This window comes from Etheostoma cragini, chromosome 21 (assembly GCF_013103735.1).
Source record: "Etheostoma cragini isolate CJK2018 chromosome 21, CSU_Ecrag_1.0, whole genome shotgun sequence".
Taxonomy (NCBI): domain Eukaryota; kingdom Metazoa; phylum Chordata; class Actinopteri; order Perciformes; family Percidae; genus Etheostoma; species Etheostoma cragini.
In genome coordinates this window covers 21,619,324-21,638,204 of record NC_048427.1, presented here as the reverse complement: position 1 = coordinate 21,638,204, position 18,881 = coordinate 21,619,324, and the positions used below count along the sequence as shown (strand labels likewise).

At 43.8% G+C, this 18,881-nt stretch overlaps 1 protein-coding gene across 1 annotated transcript in view; it reads left to right on the top strand.

Moving 5' to 3' along the window:
• The window catches only part of LOC117937069 (dynein heavy chain 9, axonemal-like), a 114,749-nt gene extending 96,242 nt beyond the window's left edge, over nt 1-18,507 (top strand). The window contains exons 71-78 of the mRNA XM_034860727.1: nt 2,185-2,412; nt 4,526-4,717; nt 4,860-5,051; nt 8,046-8,216; nt 10,375-10,557; nt 15,425-15,678; nt 15,759-15,894; nt 17,372-18,507. Coding sequence (XP_034716618.1) covers nt 2,185-2,412; nt 4,526-4,717; nt 4,860-5,051; nt 8,046-8,216; nt 10,375-10,557; nt 15,425-15,678; nt 15,759-15,894; nt 17,372-17,599 — 1,584 coding nt within the window. The 3' untranslated portion in view covers nt 17,600-18,507. The remainder of the gene's footprint in view (nt 1-2,184; nt 2,413-4,525; nt 4,718-4,859; nt 5,052-8,045; nt 8,217-10,374; nt 10,558-15,424; nt 15,679-15,758; nt 15,895-17,371) is intronic.
• The last annotated feature ends 374 nt before the right edge of the window (nt 18,508-18,881 follow it).

Sequence of the window (18,881 nt, the reverse complement as noted above, 5' to 3'; positions counted from 1 at the left end):
CACAATAACCCCAACACACAGCAACACTAACACACAATAACCCCAACACACAGCAACCCCAAACACACAGCAACCCCAGCACACAGCAACCCTAACACACAGCAACCCCAACACACAGCAACCCAAACACATAGCAACCCCAACACACAGCAACCCTAACACACAATAACCCCAACACACAGCAACCCCAACACACAGCAACCCCAACACACAATAACCCCAACACACAGCAACCCTGACACACAGCAACCCCAACACACAATAACCACAACACACAGCAACCCTGACACACAGCAACACTAACACACAATAACCCCAACACACAGCAACCCTGACACACAGCAACCCTAACACAGCAGCCTTCAGACAGTGCCTGCAGTGGGACGGCAGTCCTGTTTGTCCCTCAGTCCTGTTTGTCCATCAGTCCTGTTTGTCCCTCAGTCCTGTTTGTCCCTCAGTCCTGTTTGTCCCTCAGTCCTGTTTGTACCTTAGCCATGTCAGTCCTGTTTGACCCTCAGTCCTGTTTGACCTTCAGTCATGTCAGTCCTAATTGTCCCTCAGTCCTGTTGTCCCTCAGTCATGTCAGTTCTGTTTGTCCCTCAGTTCTGTTTGTCCCTCAGTGGTGTTGTCCCTCAGTGGTGTTGGCTGTCTTTCTCCATCAGTCTGGAGTCTGACGTCTCCCCTGCAGGAGCCCAGCTGTGCAGCTGTCTTCAGCGCTGCTCCTTGATGAATGTGGTTTAGCGTGCGTGAAAGTGTGCACGCACCTGCCTGTGTTGGCATTTGCTTGTTGAGGAGCCAGCGTGTGTGTGCACGGCCACTGTGACAGTCCAATGTGCCGTTGTGCTTTCCCTCAGGTTGTGTTTGATAGCAATGCATCAAAGACCTTGCCAGTTGTGTCTTCTAATGGGTTTTAGATTCAACTTTGATATTATTATGTAAATAGGTGGCTGTGTGATGTAGTATCAGCGCAGTCATCACAGGGGCTGGAAGGCCGTTATCAAGAAGACGTTGAGGGAACAAAAAATGTTGCACCTGAAAGTTAATTAAAAAGCCATAAAAACGAGGCTGCTCCTCTGTCTTGTTTGTTTGTCTGTTGGCCTGCTGGTCTCTCTCTCTCTCTCTCTCTCTCTCTCTCTCTCTCTCTCTCTCTCTCTCTCTCTTCTCTGTTCCTCCCCCTCTTCTCCCCCTGCAGCCAGAGGATGAATGGTTTCATTACAGTGACGAGTTCTGAGGCAGTCTCTGACTTCCTCTGTTTTCTCTCTTTATTGCCAAGCTATTTACACGCCAAGAGGAAGGGTTGTACTGGCTTGATGAAAAAGCTCTTGAATTCAGACTTTTAATTTGTATACCATTCATTATTCTCAAGAGGCAAATTAACTCATCCTTGTCTCAGCTTCAAGCTCCTCACGGACTTTCTCTCTCACAGAATGTCAAACTTGTTTTTGCCGTTTCTTTTTTTTTTTTTGTGACTCTTCCAAAAATTGACGTTGGTCTCGCTGTCATGTCCCGTCATTCAGAAAGAGGGCTTACTTCAGCCATCATAAGAAAGATTAAATATGGTGAGCAAAGGGAAATGAGAAAGTAAAGAGGCTTATGAATTAATGACTGGAGTTATTAGTGCTGTAATTAGATTTAGGGAATGGGCAGTGCTGCATGGTAAGATGTGGGGGGCCTGGCTGACTCCTTATCATTCACAGGATATCCTTTAAGTGTCAGGACAGTTGAGATGGAAAATTGAGCTCAACCATGCTTGTGTGATAGTACAAGTCAGCTCCACTGCCCGCACCACACTGAGAGATGAATATGCAGAAAAGTCTTACACCGGAGAAGGCTCGCTTAATGTCAGCAACCTAGAAATGGGTTTCAAGTGCTATGTACCATATAATTTGGTGCCACATCAAAGTCACAGTGCAGAGAAGAGAATATGCAACATTTTAATTGCTCCTTTTTGCTAGTTGTCATTGCAAACATAAATCATATGGGCACTTCCAGTATCAAGTACCAAATTAAGCTATAATCTACTATTCATTACAGCACAGACCTTCACAGATATCCAACAGAAATCATCATCTGGGTGTTAGGCTCCCTACCCTCACAGAGGATAATTAACAACAAGCCTGTTTTCTACTACTATCGTGCAATGTTGCTTCTTGACCCTATACTTGCTGATCCTCGTCCCTGTAGAACATCCACTTGGTGGCTCGCTGGCTGGGTACTTTAGAGAAACTTCTGGAGCAGCATGCAGAGGGAAGCCATCGCAACTTCAGGGTGTTTGTCAGTGCTGAGCCCTCGTCTACCCCTGAGGGCCACATCATCCCGCAGGGCATCCTGGAGAACTCCATCAAGATCACCAATGAGCCGCCTACCGGCATGCACGCCAACCTGCATAAGTCCCTGGACAACTTCAACCAGGTACCCAGAGGCATTCTGCACGTCATCTGATTTACTGATAAACCACTGACTCACAAAGAAAATCCACCAATGATGTCAGATACAACTACACTAACAATACAATAACATGCTGCCTACAAGGTGTTCGTAATTATATTCCAATACATGTATTTCAATAAAACACTCTGAAAGGAGCTTTCTGATTTTAAAGGTCCCATCAAATGATGTCAATACTTCCTTAATATGAGTATTTCTTGTTAAAATCCTAAACAATTTAATTGGATAGAACTCTTTGAAAGGAGACAGTTCAGGGATCATCTTTCAGTTACTCCAGTAACAGTTAAAGAGCCTGGCATCTTTACTCCATCAGGGCTATGGATACTTTGTGTTGATACATGCTGCCTTCCTCTAAAGGATGTTGCCCTGAGTGGCAGCTGAGACACAACGTGCCCATTTTCACTCCACATTGTCACACATCAAGTTGCCAATTTGCAAAAAATGGAGGAGCAGGCAGATGCGGAGTCACCTTTCACTCACCCTGGATATGCCTCTGACCCATGGAGGTCACATGTGAACGTAGCACATGCTAAGCTCAAACGTTGGTGTGGTTCTATTCTGCATGGAGATACGTTACTGAGCTCACAACTAAGTCTATCTGCTACTTTTTGTTGGTTATTGGCGAGACGGTTTCAAGCTGCTGCCTCTGTAGCTGGAGCATTGTAGTGGCCTCTCCCTTTTTCTACCTTATCAGTTCTCCTCTCTATCTAAGCCTTACCATTACCACAGTGCTTCGCTGCCAATGCATCTTCCCCCGCACCATTACCTGAGTGCTCGGCTTCTTCCCAGTCCATTTCCATGATCCTTAGTTCGCTGATGTCTATCTGCCTGATAAGTGCTACGTGCTTGTGGGTTCTGCCTTTTGCAGACCCATAGCGAGGTCCACTGAGGTAAGGATGAGGGAATATTCCTGAGTCATGTGTACTTAGTGAAAGCTAATCAATGTTAGGCTAGCTCTCGGTAATAGCCCACCCGCGTGGCTAAAGCCAGCGCTCAGCCAAAGAAATGACAGGTTTTTTTCCTTGACCTTTTTACTGGGAGACGCGTGTATAGCTCCACTGCCTATACCGACCCCGGAAGTCTCTGAGATGGAGTTTGGGTGGGCTAAAGTTAACGTCTGGCACAATGCTTCAGCTTTTTGCTGATGTAACACTTGTATAATACTGTTGTGAAATAAGCTCTTATGGGTTTGCAATTCTGTTTGCTGATCGATTCAGTTTGTCTGTCATATTTTGTAGTTATTCAGACTCACACAAGCCCTGATGCTAATCATGGACCTCTGTCAGTTCAGACATATTGAGGTGTGTTTTCAGTGCATGTGCATGCCTGTGTGTGTTTGTGTGTCCTCGCTGCAGTCTGTTGTTTCTCTCCAGTCCACAGGCCATGAATAGGGAGGCTATGCATCTCTTTCAGCTGTGTTGAGCAGAGGAGTACAGTGCAGAATATTAACTAAATCTCTGAGTGTGTGTGTGTGTGTGTGTGTGTGTCTGTCTGTCTGTCTGTCTGTCTGTCTGTCTGTCTGTCTGTCTGTCTGTCTGTCTGTCTGTCTGTCTGTCTGTCTGTCTGTCTGTCTGTCTGTCTGTCTGTCTGTGTGCATGTGTGTGTGTGTCTGTCTGTCTGTGTGCATGTGTGTGTGTGTGTGTGCGTGTGTCTCTGTGTGTGGTAGGAGTCAACTCCCCAGGGAACTGCAGGAGGGGAAGTTAAAGAGCCTTTAGTGTAGCACTCTCCCTGACACATGCTGGAGTAAAGAGAATTTAGCCTTCCTATTTCCATAGGGGTTATTGGCATGCTTATTTAACTAGCTCTCCCCCCAGAGATTACAATGCCATTTACGTCCACTTTTTTATTTGCTTGTCTGGAATAATGAGCCCAGGAGACAGTTGGGGGCTTAAAGCGCCTGACAAGTTGTGACAATTAAAAGGGAATCTCATTTTTGGGTTTATTGCTATCTAGTCGTTGTTATTGTCTGTCTGTTAGTGTGCCACACGGCTGGGGACAGATCACAGCGCTGCCTGCCACGACTTTCCGTTAATGCAGCTGCACAGTTCAGGAGGCTCTTTGCTTTGTTGTTTTCCAGGACACGCTGGAGATGTGTGCACGGGAGAATGAGTTTAAGAGCATTCTGTTTGCCCTGTGCTACTTCCATGCGGTGGTGGCAGAGAGGAGGAAGTTCGGTCCTCAGGGCTGGAACCGATCATACCCCTTTAACACTGGAGACCTCACCATTTCCATCAACGTCCTCTACAACTACCTGGAGGCCAATCCTAAGGTACATGTGTTTCGCTTTTGCTTTTATTCCTTTGCAAAGGATTACAAACACCAGCGTTTGTAATCTTAATTGAAAATCGAAACACATGTGACCTTAGCTAAACAACACAAAGCCACCACCCCCCCCCCGTCTCTTATCCCAGGTTCCATATGATGACCTGCGCTACTTGTTTGGTGAGATCATGTATGGAGGTCACATCACGGACGACTGGGACCGCCGTCTGTGTCGGACCTACCTGGAGGAATTTATCAAGCCCGAGATGATGGAGGGAGAGCTGCACCTAGCACCTGGATTCCCCTTGCCCGGAAACATGGACTACAACAGCTACCACCAGGTGAGGCACACTCCGATCAGCCAAATCCAAGCCTTGCATTACATAGAACGGACATTCAAATTCTTCAAGCTTTAAAAAGTTTAAAAAAAAGTTAAAGAACACTCAGTTAAAGTACTAAATTAAAACCGGAATGTAAAGAGACAAAACAAAAGCCATACCAATATAACAGAAATGAAAATCCAGTAACTATTATAACCAATAGTTACATGGTAGAAAATATAGCTGGGGTGGCAGTAGCTCAGTCCATAAGGGCACTGCCAGGTGCTCTTTAGCAAGGGGCAGCCCCCCCCCCCTCTCCACTCTGATATCTCTCTATCTGTGCATGAATAGGTCCTGAGCATGTGTGTGTATTTCAGGCCTGTGTGTAGTGATCACTAACAAAACAGAGTGTAAATAGTAATTTCCCCACTGAGGATCAATAAACAGTATAACTTATAAATTATTATTATTATTATTTTAAGGATTACAGCAGTAGCACTCTAGGTGTTCCCCCCAAGGGGCTTCTATGTGGCCTCCAACAAAAGTAATGCTGGTTTAATATTGCTAAAATTGAATCACTATAATAAAGAGTTTTTTTCAACACCACTTTCCCCATGTACAGTGTAGAGTTCCACAATTTAATGCTAGGTCAATAACAATGCAACTCTTCCCATATGGGTGCCTGGGACAGCACAGCTTGTAGTTTGTCGTATACATGTGTCTGTGAGGTGGAACAGCTCTGGTGGGGGTCTGTGAGGGATGCAAATCACAATAAGTGGAACTAGATGAGTCATGGAGCACACATACTAATATATATGCAGCAAAACATGTGGTAGATATTGAGCTAGCAACCATGTATCTCTATGGAAGGTGGATCAGTCTATCCCAGCATGCCTTAGGACAAACAACAACAGTCCCTTAAAGCGCTATCATTCATGTACACCATTCTCATTGTTTTGGTTGGACTTTTTCTTCTTCTTATTAGTTGTGGCATTTTATATAACCCTGCTCTGCCCAACGAAGCACTGCTAACTGCAGTTACTGTGAAAAATCCCAAGATCCCGCTTATTCTGGAGTTTTCTACTGCAGTGCCATCGCCATGACAACTGAGCAACATTCATTTGCTGATGAAGACCATAAATAGATGTGTATATATGTGTATATGTAAATGTATATATATGTTACAAAATGTAGTAAGAGGACCTTGACTTAACATTGTTTAGTTAATTGCTTCTGTATTTCTGTCAAGAATCACTTAAGGGATGGAGCTAGCTGCTCAGCCCCCGCCCCCTAGTCACTCCACCCTATCGCCAACCAAGATCTTCACCATGATAAACCATAGATTACATTCTATAACTGTGTTTTGTAAGGTACAGTGCCTGCGTTTGGTCAAATTCTTGCTACCTACAATCTGTGCACATCCATGAGCTGCTGGCAGCATCAGGTGCTGCTTCTCCTTACCTGTCCGTCAGATATGGTTATTTCTTCCGTTAAAACAAAGCTACCTGAGGTAAACAGAAGTGACGTTGTGGCTGGCGTTCCGTGTGTGTGCCCGTGAAGCTACGACGGCAGAAGCAGAAGGAGCAGCTTTAACTCGTCATGTGACAGATAGTCCTCTGAAATGATCTCTCAAGCGGAAAATGAGTGAACGAAACCACGGGATGTTAATGTACGTTACTCAGCAACAGGTGAACATGGGGGCATGGTCGCGTCGCTAAAGTTAAAATAAATAGAATTTTTAAGGCGAGATAGGAGAAGCAAATTACCTGTATGTGTAAAAACAGCTTTATTTTTTGGGTGGAAGTAGCATAGTTACATAATTTTGTCATTCCTTCAGGCGGGGCGGGCCGCCCCCCCAAAACAGTGTCAGATGTTACGGATAATTCTCAGAGATGAATAATGAAGCAAAGCCAGACATACTGTGGTTTTTCTCTTTTACATTTTTTTTTAAACTTCCTTCTTGGACAGCTACAACCAGCTTCACTGGTGTCCCTTAAGAAAAACTGACAACTGACAACATTCCCATGAATAACAGTGCTTCTTGCAGACAGTCGAGGGAGTGGGATGTACCACTTGTGTTTAGTCCCCCCCCCCCCCCCCCCCATTTGGGCGCTCAACGGGCCCATCCTTTTTGTCATAGTGCCCCCGTTGGGAAGCACCAGAGCGTTTTCCATTTTGCTGTCACCACACAGCCAAGCAGAGGCCAGAGTGGCTGAGAATTTGGCTGAAGAACAGGGACCATAAAGGCCTGTGGGTCCCTGTGGGTCCCTTTGGGTCTGCTAGAGCCTCCCTCACAACCATCCCAAACAAACTTACAGTATATTTAGGAGAGGAGAGGGGTGGGAGGGGCACCCAGAAGGAAGTGACTCAGCAGTTTTACTCTTCTTTCAACAACACACAGGTGTATCCAATCAGCAAACGTTAGCCAGCAGGTACAGATCAAACCAGCTGACTACAAAGTGTTTCCGTATTAAAAGCCAATCTATTTTCCATCAAAACTGTAACCAGGACATTATGATTAAAGGGGATTATGTGCCCCACCAAAAGCAGCCTTTTCAGTTGAGCTTCCACTTTCATCCGCAACAACTTAAAAGCATATTGAAATCATTATGGACTAGCAGATGGAAAATGCCACATTTCCTTCTTGCTGTGGTCATTAACAGACTGTCTATCGATGCTGAGTGTTTGTTTCTCACCCAGAGCAATCTCATCATGTACACACTCCCGTTCTTGTCCTTTCTCAGCAATACCAAGCAACATCTGAGAGAGAAAGACTGCTCTTCTGCCACAAAGTAATGGAGTTACCAAACTGTGTGCTTTCAAAATAACTAATTAGGATTAGTGTTTAAATGTTGTCTTGTTCAGTCAAAAACATGTATTCATGTCGTTGTCATGTTCACGCTTCCTTAAAGTTCTGAATTTGAGGTTCACACAGAAATCCATGACGTCCGTAGGTGAGGTGAGGATATATTTTGATGACACCAGAGTTGTGACATGGGTTTTCTTCTGCTCCAGTACATTGATCAGACCTTACCTGCCGAGTCGCCCTACCTGTATGGCCTTCACCCCAACGCCGAGATCGGCTTCCTCACACAAACCTCGGAGAATCTTTTCCGCACGGTGCTGGAGATGCAGCCCAGGGACGGAGGAGTCGGAGAGGGTGGTGGGACCACGCGTGAGGAAAAGGTTAGTGTTTATTGGATGCTACCTGTCCAAAAGTATAAGCTCTGTGCAGTCCAGGCCAACATTACTCGGTAGACTTTGTGCACAAAGGCAATCTTGAATGGTAAAACCACTATATAGTTGGAAGCAGACTACACTACATTGTATATATGCAACAACTAGGAACAGTAGCCCCAATCAGCTATATGGTAAAGGAATAGGACTGAAACTAATGTTAATATTCATCATCTTTTTTATCTGCCAGTTCTTTTATCCATCAATAGATTAATAAACTCAACGTAGATAGATAGATAGATAGATAGATAGATAGATAGATAGATAGATAGATAGATAGATAGATAGATTTCAGTTGTGTAACGACTGCACCCTTCCCTCAACAGCTGTCTTGTGCATCCATTTATACTCATTTTGCTAAAATGTTGTTACTTAATTCAGTGTGTTTTGTACCTTATGAATGTTTGGCTGCACAGCATGAAGTTTATTTCATTTCTAGAATTGTTCTAGAGTGTGGTCTAGACCTACTCTATCCCCTCATACCGCTGCAGATATGTAAACCACAGGCACCTAGCCGACTGTCTCTCTAAACTCTGGTCTGAGCACCATATCCTGAATGTATGCTGACAACAGGTGACATTCTCTGAAGCTGCTGCATACTGAATAGAAAATAAATTGCAGACCAACTGTTTGGGGCCTCTGGCAGCACCCAGGGTGATTTAAAGGGGATGGCCATTTTCTGGTTCAGTACTGCTCTGAAATCAAGCTTATTTGAGTGTAAAAGCTCAAACAAATGTTCTGTCAGAGAGAGTGCAGCCTCGTGCACTCCCTCAATGGAGCAAGTGTCGCTTTTTCAATATCACGAGTAAGGGTCTTGGTTGTAGTGTTAGCTTTGTTAAAAAGTCATTCATGCTTACTGTGGCCTGAAACAAGCTGCACAATGTTAGTGATGTATTCGGCTTTCTGTTACTTCTCTTACCATCAGACTGATTTCTTTTCTGAACCTTATTTTTAAAAACACAACTATGCTTGTGAAAGCATTTAGTTCAGTGTAAATGACTGGTGGCAAGGTTTCCTTTACATTTTAGTCCCCTCTCATCCTGAAACCCTCCCCAACAGCTCCTCTGGATCTCTGCCCTGTGACCATCACTCACAGCGCAACATAATACAACATATTGCAGCATCAAGGTTAATGGTATTTCTGGAATCATGCTGAAATGTCATGCTGAAAATGTTTTTAGAGTTACACACCATTTGACACAGTTGGCCTAGTCTACCATTAGTTTGTATGGCAAGACATCAATCAGAGAGCCTGCTGTCACCAGAGACGCCTTCTGTCACTGGTCCTAGTTTACATCCATGACTGTCACAGCATGAGATAAAGGCTCTACACACTGCCGGCAGCTGCTTCTCTCCGCCAGGTCACTCGGTTCCTCCTGCTAGCGTTCCAATAGCAGCACGGCCTCAAATAATGTAGTGGCTGTTTATTTTCCAACTTCAAAAGCATCATCACTTAAACCCTATCTCTGCTGCTCTGTGACGACCAGTGGACTTGGTCTCATCAACTCGGAGTCCGGTTTAAGCTTAATCCTGGTTCAGTTTGTTCGGTGCCTTTTCACAATAAGTTTCCATGGTAACAATTAAAGTTGTGTGTGTGGCATGTGATGACAGCCATGCTTACCAACGAGACTCCCTTTGTACTCAGCGTGGCCAGCAGCTGCCAAACCAAGATCAGATATTTAACTGAAATCCATAGATATGATGACCTCATATCCTTTGTTGGGCACGTAATCCGTTGATTGATCCCTAACGCCGGCTGCCTTGGGAAAATGTTGACACGGGCATTACTTTTCATCTTACCCACAAAAATATGATGTGAGCATTGATTTTCTGGAGGGATTAGACTGTTATTGAAAACAAAGAGCTGCCTTGCAAAATAAATCTTCATGAATATTTATGAGACTGTCTATTTCAAACTGTAACGCTTTCTCAGGCTGTCTGCATGGCACGACTGAGTTCATCTGACACAGATAACCCCAATCTCTCGCCAGTCTTTGATTTCATGGAGCATTCTCTCCTCGTCTGTGTCTTACCTGAGTATCCTCGTAACTGTAAGAGAAATTCAACTTTTTTTTTGCTGCCCATTCCCTGGCTCCCCCACTATCAGGTGCGTGTGGTGCTGGAGGAGATCTTGGAGAAGCTCCCGGAGGAGTTCAACATGGCCGAGCTGCTGGCGAAGGCAGAGGAGAGGACTCCCTACCAGGTGGTGGCGCTGCAGGAGTGTGAGCGCATGAACCTGCTCACCCAGGAGATGAGGCGCTCCCTGAGCGAGCTCAGCCTGGGACTCAAGGTGAGGACGGGGGGGCGATGGTCCCCATCATGCTGCACCAAACAAGCAAATATGCTGTATGGGAAAACATTGTGGAATATTGCAGTAAAGGAATTACTTGCAATTAATAAACAGATATTTAAGTGTTCTAATTTCTGCTGCTTTCAGTATTCTGCTGAAATAGAACAAACTGCTTGTTGAATTTAAAACCAAATAAAGGGAGTTATTTCTTTCATTTATTGAACCATTTAAAGTTCCGTTTTCATCTTACAACTTGCGGTGTTTATTGCGCCAGTTGATATTGAGATTACGATAAAAAAAACTATTACAAATCGTGAAGCCCTAATCACCATGGTAACAGCGTGGACTCAGTTGGTAACCACTGGGACCACACTGACATCGCTGACAATAGCTTTTTAGACAGATCCAGCTCATCGTCTCATCACATGGAGCAGCAGGTCAACAGAAAGCAGCCAATCAGGTGTGGCTGCAGCAATAAGAACGAGGAAGGGCCCTCGGGAACTTTACCTTCTCTTTTCTCACTGGGATTACTGCTCTTAGATTAGGGAAATCAAACATCACCAAATACCTCGATGTCGATACCATACGATACAATATCGTAGTTGGTGCTTTCACAAAATATTTACACAATGAGATTTTTGATAAATAATCTTCAGTGATGATGAATAAGTGGGTAGAGGATAAAAATAGAACAGTGTGGTTAGATCAGAAAATGACCTTACTTTACTATAATGCAGCCTTTAAAACCATATTACGATATCCAAAATTTAAGATGATATAATATCAATGTATTGCCCATCACTACTTTGGATTGTCTTTTTTAGTTTTAGTTATGAATTGCTTTATTGTTTTAGTGTTTTATGTATGTGTTGCATATTGTATTGTGTGTACTTACCATATTTAAAGTGTCTTCTTTAGTGCTGTCAGTTAAACGTGTTATTGACAATTAATTAATTAATTATTACTCTGGGCCGGCTCGCCAGCCGGCCCAGAGTAATAATTAATTAATTAATTGTCATTGAGTAGGAACGTTACGCTGGGAGTGGTTGGGAGCGGGAGACGCCGACAAGAATCTTTCTTCATTTTATTTTTTAATTTTAATTTTTTCCAGACTCCGTTCATAAGCAGTTTTTCAAGAACAACAATTTTCATTGCAATTGTGTATAGGATAAAAATAATAATAAAAAATAATAATATTAATAAGTAAAGTAAAAAGGCACAGCATGGGAAGGGAAGCATGTATAAAAGTAAGACGAGTCTAAGCATGTGCATGGCTACATATATACACATGCATGCACACACACATAGACCTAAATACACACATATATTCAATACACTTATGCAAAACACATTGTATAAAACAGATGCATACAAAAAACAGAAGATGGTCTTTGTTGTTTCTTATATAACAGTCCAGTCGAGAGTCAGTGGAGTTAGCCTGAGGACAGTCAGCTTCACTGAGGCCCACTGTGGAACTGTAATGTTTGGATGTGGTTAAAAAAAGGCTGTTAGATCTTAAAGAATTTAGCTGAGGATTCACGTAACGTGTGCTTAATCTTTTCTAGCCTGCTAAAATGGAGAGGATCTCTGATCCAGGACTCAAATGAAGCGGACTTCCAGCGAAGTAGGATTAGTACGATTGTCTAGCCAGTAACATTAGGAAGGCTACAAAATCTGCATTGATCTTTTGCAGGGTCACTGTGGTTGCCATGACTACTAACAGGACTATCACTACACTTGGGTCCAGGGTCACACAGAGAACCCCTTAGAGTGTCCCAAAGATGCCTGGACCAGTAGCTCTCACCAAAATGATATGATATGTACAGATGAATAAGAGAGGCTGGAGCTATTTTACACCTGTCACAAGCAGGATCAATGTCGGGATATGCTTGAGAAAGCCTGAGTCTTGGCCAAAAAGTGTAGTGTATTAACTCAAACTGGATCAGGCCATGTTTGGCACACAGGGATGAAGAGTGTACTCTACAAAGAAAATGCTCCCAGAGGGCCTGGTTATGTTCTCTTCCCATTGGGCTTTGACAGCTGAAAGTTGGCCGCTTCTGAGTGACAGGACTTTATCATATCCATGCAAGATGGCACCTTTTGAAATCGGGGGTGGCACTAGCAACATTTCTCTTGGTTGGGAGGGGAAAAGGGAGCTAATATTCTTTACAAAGCTACGGATTTGTGAATATCTGAAATAGTGTATATATTAAGAATTCAGGCTCAGTGGAGTTCGACAAGTTGTACATAACATGAAATAGGTGTCTATCATTTGAAAAAGTATACCTATTCTTAATAAATCCAGTCTGGTCTAGCTTAGCTAGGATTTTGTAGTCCATATTCTGTAATGAACATGGTTGATTGGAGCCACTAAAAAGAGAGTCTGTATTCTTTTTTAATATCAATGAAATGGTCTGGGGAAGAGAGACAGTATCCACTGAGTATAAAAACATTTTAAGAAGAAGAGGAGCTATCTTATCCTTAAACTTCCTGCAGAATTCATTAGGAAACCCGTGTAGAGTGCTGCATTTTACCTGCCGCTCTTTGACTTTCCTCCAATGGTACAGGCTCTTCCAGCTGGAGGTTGGAACAGTTGACCCCGCCGGTCAATACTTTTGGAGGGGTCAGTTGACTGTTAAATTCGTCATTAATTGGCTTAGGGTCAGTGGGTACCCCAGTGGGAGTTTGGACTCAAGGGATTTGATGGATGGAACAAGCGTAGATGGTGAGAAAGCAGTTTCCTCGCCTTGTCTCCGTACTCGCCGTGGACAGATCGTCATTTTGAGCTGATGCCAAATGTTCAAACTCAGCCTGTGAAGACAAGCACTCCTTATTTACATTAGGGGAAGGTGATGCTGCATATACATTATCCAATCGTAATATTTCAGTCATCAGATCAGACATTTTCTTTTTCCGTTGTTTCCTCTCATACCTCGCGTATGACATCATTTGTCCCCTAATATAGACTTTAAAAGCCTCCCAGAGAAGACATGGTTTGATGATTTGTTCCTATAAAAAGATCAATCAGAGCATTCAGAAAGACAGCAAGCGTGTGTTAAAGCACCACGGAGCCCGGGAATTCAGCTCTCCACCTCCTGAGATCTAAGGTCAGGGGAGCAGGGGCGGCTATGACGAGGGAGTTATGAGACTCTGAGCCAACTAAGGGCAGAAGAAGAAATAGTCAATGTGGGTAATAAAGTTTACTTAGACGTTAGACTTAGACTAAAAATCACCCTTGGGGGTGTCCACGGGTCCCATCCTGAGAACCACTGGTCCAGCAGGGTCCTGCTTAGAGCACGGTCATGAACTGTCCCTCAAAATCCAGCACAGACCCTCAGTTTGTCTCAACCACTATGACTCCCACCCGTTGGCTCGGCGACAGGCAGCTGCATTACTGTTCCTTTTCAACTAGACCTTTGCTCTGTAGTTCGTCAGGATGAGTCAGAGATTTGGCTCGCAGAGAGGAATGAGACGTCTGCGTTCATTTCCTCCAAAAGTCAAGCCTGACTGAGTCAGACGAGAAGAGAAAGAGGAAGAAATGTGTAAAAATGTTTCTCGGGAGTTAGGGGGCTTGGATCTCTCGACACTACAAGCCTCAATAAATCAGATCAGTGATTTAAAAGCCTCGTAGACCACTGTACCAGCAAATGGAATCATATTTGGTCTTAATAGTGGAACAAATAGCAGCTATCAGGAAGTTGGCCTCAGTGAGATGGTGCAGCTTCATTTAAGCACGGCGTGTTGCCACGGTGAAGGGTTCACTTGTGTTCCCTTTGTATTGTGGCTAGATCTTCATTCATGAAGGCAGTGCTATTGGACAGTGCTAACCGGAACTTTAAGTTCAAGCAGACCAGGTAACAAATGGTAGATTTTGACCTGAAGAACTTTATTCAAAAGGAATTAGTATGTTCCAAGTTTGAAATGCAGCCAGTGTACTGTGGTCTCTGGATGACATGGACGTTGTCTCTCCAGTCATTTCTGATGGACCCATGAAAACCTTTTAACCCTTGTGTTGTCTTCCCATGAAAATCAACACTTTTGCTGATAATTTCCATTGATGTGTTTAACTTTTACTTAAGTTTTTGTCCTTTTTTTTAACACTTTTGACCCTTTTTTTCAATGTTTTTGTCCTTTTTTGGACGTTTTCAACACAACGTAACTCTAAATTATTACAGTTTTACAGTTATTTTTGGAATTTATGGTCAGTAAACCTCATTTATAGGAAATTATACCTAATGTTTGAGTTACAAAAGCGGAAATTAGGAATTATTTAGACCTAATTATAATAATAATTATATTATTTCAAAACCACTTAATAATAAATAATTATAATAATTATGAAATTGAATAAGTCGCCCAAAAATTAATGAAAGTAGAGATTTGTATATGGCAAATAGCGTTGTGTGGAATCAATCATGTTATTTTGGGGAATTAAAAAGAACAGTGATATAGGACAACATGAGAACAACATGAGGACAACATGGGGACAACATGAGGACAACATGAGGACAAAATGAGGACAAAATGAGGGTGAACTTTGTTGAACTTTTGAGGGAACAGAAAGCCAAAGAGTCTAAACCCTTTTGTAGCTTAGCCTTGTGCTACCCTTAGCTTAGCGTGGTGCTAGCATGTTCCAGGCTGGCTTGCATGTTAGCAGTTAGCTGGCCACCACAGCAGCTAATGAACTAGCCCTATAAGGACACATGGAGGACTCACTGTACCAGGGAATAAAGCAGCGTTGCTGATGATCGTTTGTCCTTTCAGTAATACAAATATTAACAACAAACTTGGAAATCGCCTGGGCAATGAAATGGATGATCTCAGTTGGTTATTAAATATTCTCTCATGCCACCCCCACCCCCTTCAGGGAGAGTTAACCATGACCGGTGACATGGAGAACCTTCAGGATGCTATTTTCCTGGACATGGTGCCAGAAAGTTGGACCAAGCGGGCCTACCCCTCCATGTGTGGCCTGGTCCTGTGGTTCACCGACCTGCTGGCTAGGATCAAGGAGCTGGAGGCTTGGTCCACGGACTTTGCCTTACCATCTGCAGTGTGGCTGGCTGGCTTCTTCAATCCACAGTCCTTCCTCACAGCCATCATGCAGGCTATGGCTCGCAGGTAGGGCTGTGGTGCACTAGGACATGGAGCTTGGAAATATAGGTGATGAGTACCACATTAAATCTCTGTTTGAATGGCAGGAACGAGTGGCCTCTGGACAGGATGTGTCTGCAGTGTGATGTCACCAAGAAGAGTCGCGAGGACTTCACTCTACCGCCTCGTGAAGGCGCCTACGTGCATGGGCTATACATGGAGGGCGCACGGTGGGACACACAGGTACACAGGTTCTTCACTGATGGTTTTGTTCAGCTGACGCCTCGTTTCTAGGGAATGCGTGGATACTAGATCCACAACAGCACAATTTGATTCACACACCAATGATGATGAATGGCAAACTAACACATGAACATAAGGTGGGCTCCCTTCAAAATGCATCTTTAAACTGAGTCAGTTGAAGTAACTTTGATATTTTCTACAATCCCTGTGTGGTTTAATTTTGTGCTTTGCATCCTGCTTGTGTTCAGCTGTCGGAGCGCAGTGCATTACTCAGCTTCCCAGGGCTCTAACTATCTCCATACATACAGCTACTGTATACGCGCCCAGCTTTCAAGGAGCATCCCTCTAGACTTCTTAATTAGGGAAAGTGCAGAGTGTGCACTTGAACACTTAGGTCACCCTTTGGAGGAGTGGTTCCTTTTTACTTCATTAAAGTTTGAGACGCAGGCAAAAAGACGGGCGGACAGACGAGCTGTTCCTCACAACTCCTCCTCATCCTCATGTCCTCCTCTAAGCCCTTAAGGCCACTGGCGGCGAGGAGCCAAGAGCACTGTGGAAAACCAGCGGTGCTCCATCTGGACGAAGATCTGAGCAGCCATACAAGTCATCTTTATTAATGAAGCTTGCCATTTATTCAGAGGGCTTTCAGACATCAAAAACAGCTACATACTGTACATGGTAAACACCTTGTGTGCTGGAAGATTACTGATGTTATTTAACCAGGAAAGTCTGGTTTTTCAAGAAAGCACAAAAGACACATTAAAGAACATTAAAAGGAACTAGAAATCAAGCAAATGGAAGGCACATTACAGTTTGTAGACATCTGAAGGAATTCTCTCATTTTGGACTCAAAGACCTTTAACAATATGACAGAACGCAGACATGAAACTGTGTGATGGACACTCCAGCTGAGTAATACACTGTTATTCTCTCAGTATGTGTATTAGATTATACAATAAAAGTAGATATCTGTTACCATAGTAACATTATCGTTTAACTAATTCAATGAATCATTGAGACCACTATGTGTATTTACCCAAACAGACATTATGGTGTTTAACAGCTCTCTAAAGTTTATAGCGAATGCAGATGTAATTAGGGCTTTGTCCTTTCAGCTTTTCCAAAGTCATCAGGATTTACATTTGATCCTGAAAGTCAGTGTGCATGCATGGTGAAACTTGTGTTAGTCAGGCCCTAAGTGTAGGAGGATTAATTAATGAGACGGACCGCTCTGTTTCTGTGTGTTTTTGACTTCCACTCACACTCTGCTGACTTTCCCCACTCTTCAAGGGTACCACAACATTGTGTTCTCCCAACTGGAGTTTAGTCAAACACCTTTTCTTTTCTCCCACAAAGGAACATTCATAAATTCCCTCAGCTCTGCGATATGTTTCTGTCTATGGTCGACTGGTTTGTCATCCTCCCTCCCTCCCTCCCTTCCTTCTGCTTTCTCCTCCAAACTTCCTTTCTCTTTCAGACTGGCATGATTGTCGACGCCCGCCTGAAAGAGCTCACCCCGACCGTTCCCGTCATCTTCATCAGGGCCATTCCTGTGGACAAACAGGACAGCAGGAACGTGTACCAGTGTCCTGTCTATAAGACCCGCCAGAGGGGACCCACATACGTGTGGACCTTCAACCTGAAGACCAAAGAAAATCCCTCCAAGTGGACTTTAGCTGGGGTGGCCTTGCTCCTGCAGACCTAGCCAGAGTTGAAGATCTTCCTTGTGGTGCCAAAGGGGCCGAGGGGGATATGAAGGGTGACCAATGAACTCCATACAGCAGCTTATGGAGGCCATTATTATGTCTCATCTCCACATTTAGCATGTGACCAAAGTAAAAGAAGAAGAACACACTGTAGCTTTAGATATTGGGGAGAGATGTTTGTTGTGGTCCAGTTCCACTGTGGGAGCAGCATGGGGGACAGCTGAAGGCGTCCCTAGGATCCTAGCCCGGTTACTTTTTGTAAGAATGTAGTCAGTGTACATGAACTGTACTGTACTTTTATTTTTTAATTATTAAAAGTCACTCACTGTGCCAAAGGGAAACACGCGGTGAGATGAGATGTTTATCTTTCACCTTGATTAAAGACACAGCAGCACCTTATCGCTTAGTTTCAAATCCATTTAAATTATTATCATGAGAGAAACAAACTATATATTATTATATATGATATATTTATTATACCTTTCATGAACAGTTAGTCTAGTATATCCACAACGTTCCATTCCTGGATTGATTCGGTGCCGCCAAAACAAGACCCCGTCCAGATCTTAGCCCCGCCCATGACGATTGTGATTGGTTTAAAGAAATGCCAATAAACCGGAGTATGATTTTCACCCGTTCAGGAATAATGCAGACCTTGGCTAGTCCACCTTGCCCTCCTCCAACAAGGCCTTAGAAGAAAATAAGTTACAAAATCCCCATAAGTGTTTATTGAGGATGTTGTGCATTATGACCTCTGCGTTTCCTTTCTGCTCCTTCAGTGTTCCCTGATGCGTGGCGCTGGACTGTTACTGCCCTCTGTTCCAACAATCAGAGCTCTGGTTTGGTCAAACACAATCCTTAAGTCACCAAGTTAGACGTGAAAATACTCAGGCCCTACGCACTGTTCTGCCCACCGATGGATGGATGGATGGATGGATGGATGGATGGATGGAGAGATGGAGAGATGGATGGAGAGATGGATGGATGGATGGATGGATGGAGAGATGGATGGAAGGATGGATGGAGAGATGGATGGATGGATGGATGGATGGATGGATGGAGAGATGGATGGATGGATGGAGAGATGGATGGATGGATGGATGGATGGATGGAGAGATGGATGGATGGATGGATATCACGGCTTGATGTTTTCTTGTCATTTTATTTAGCTAGTCTAGTCTTTGGTGTCTGCCTCCGAAGAAGGAGGTGAGCCGCTGCTTGAGGGGAGAACAGTGTGTAGAGCTGGAATAAGGATAGGAATTATGGATATGATATGGATAT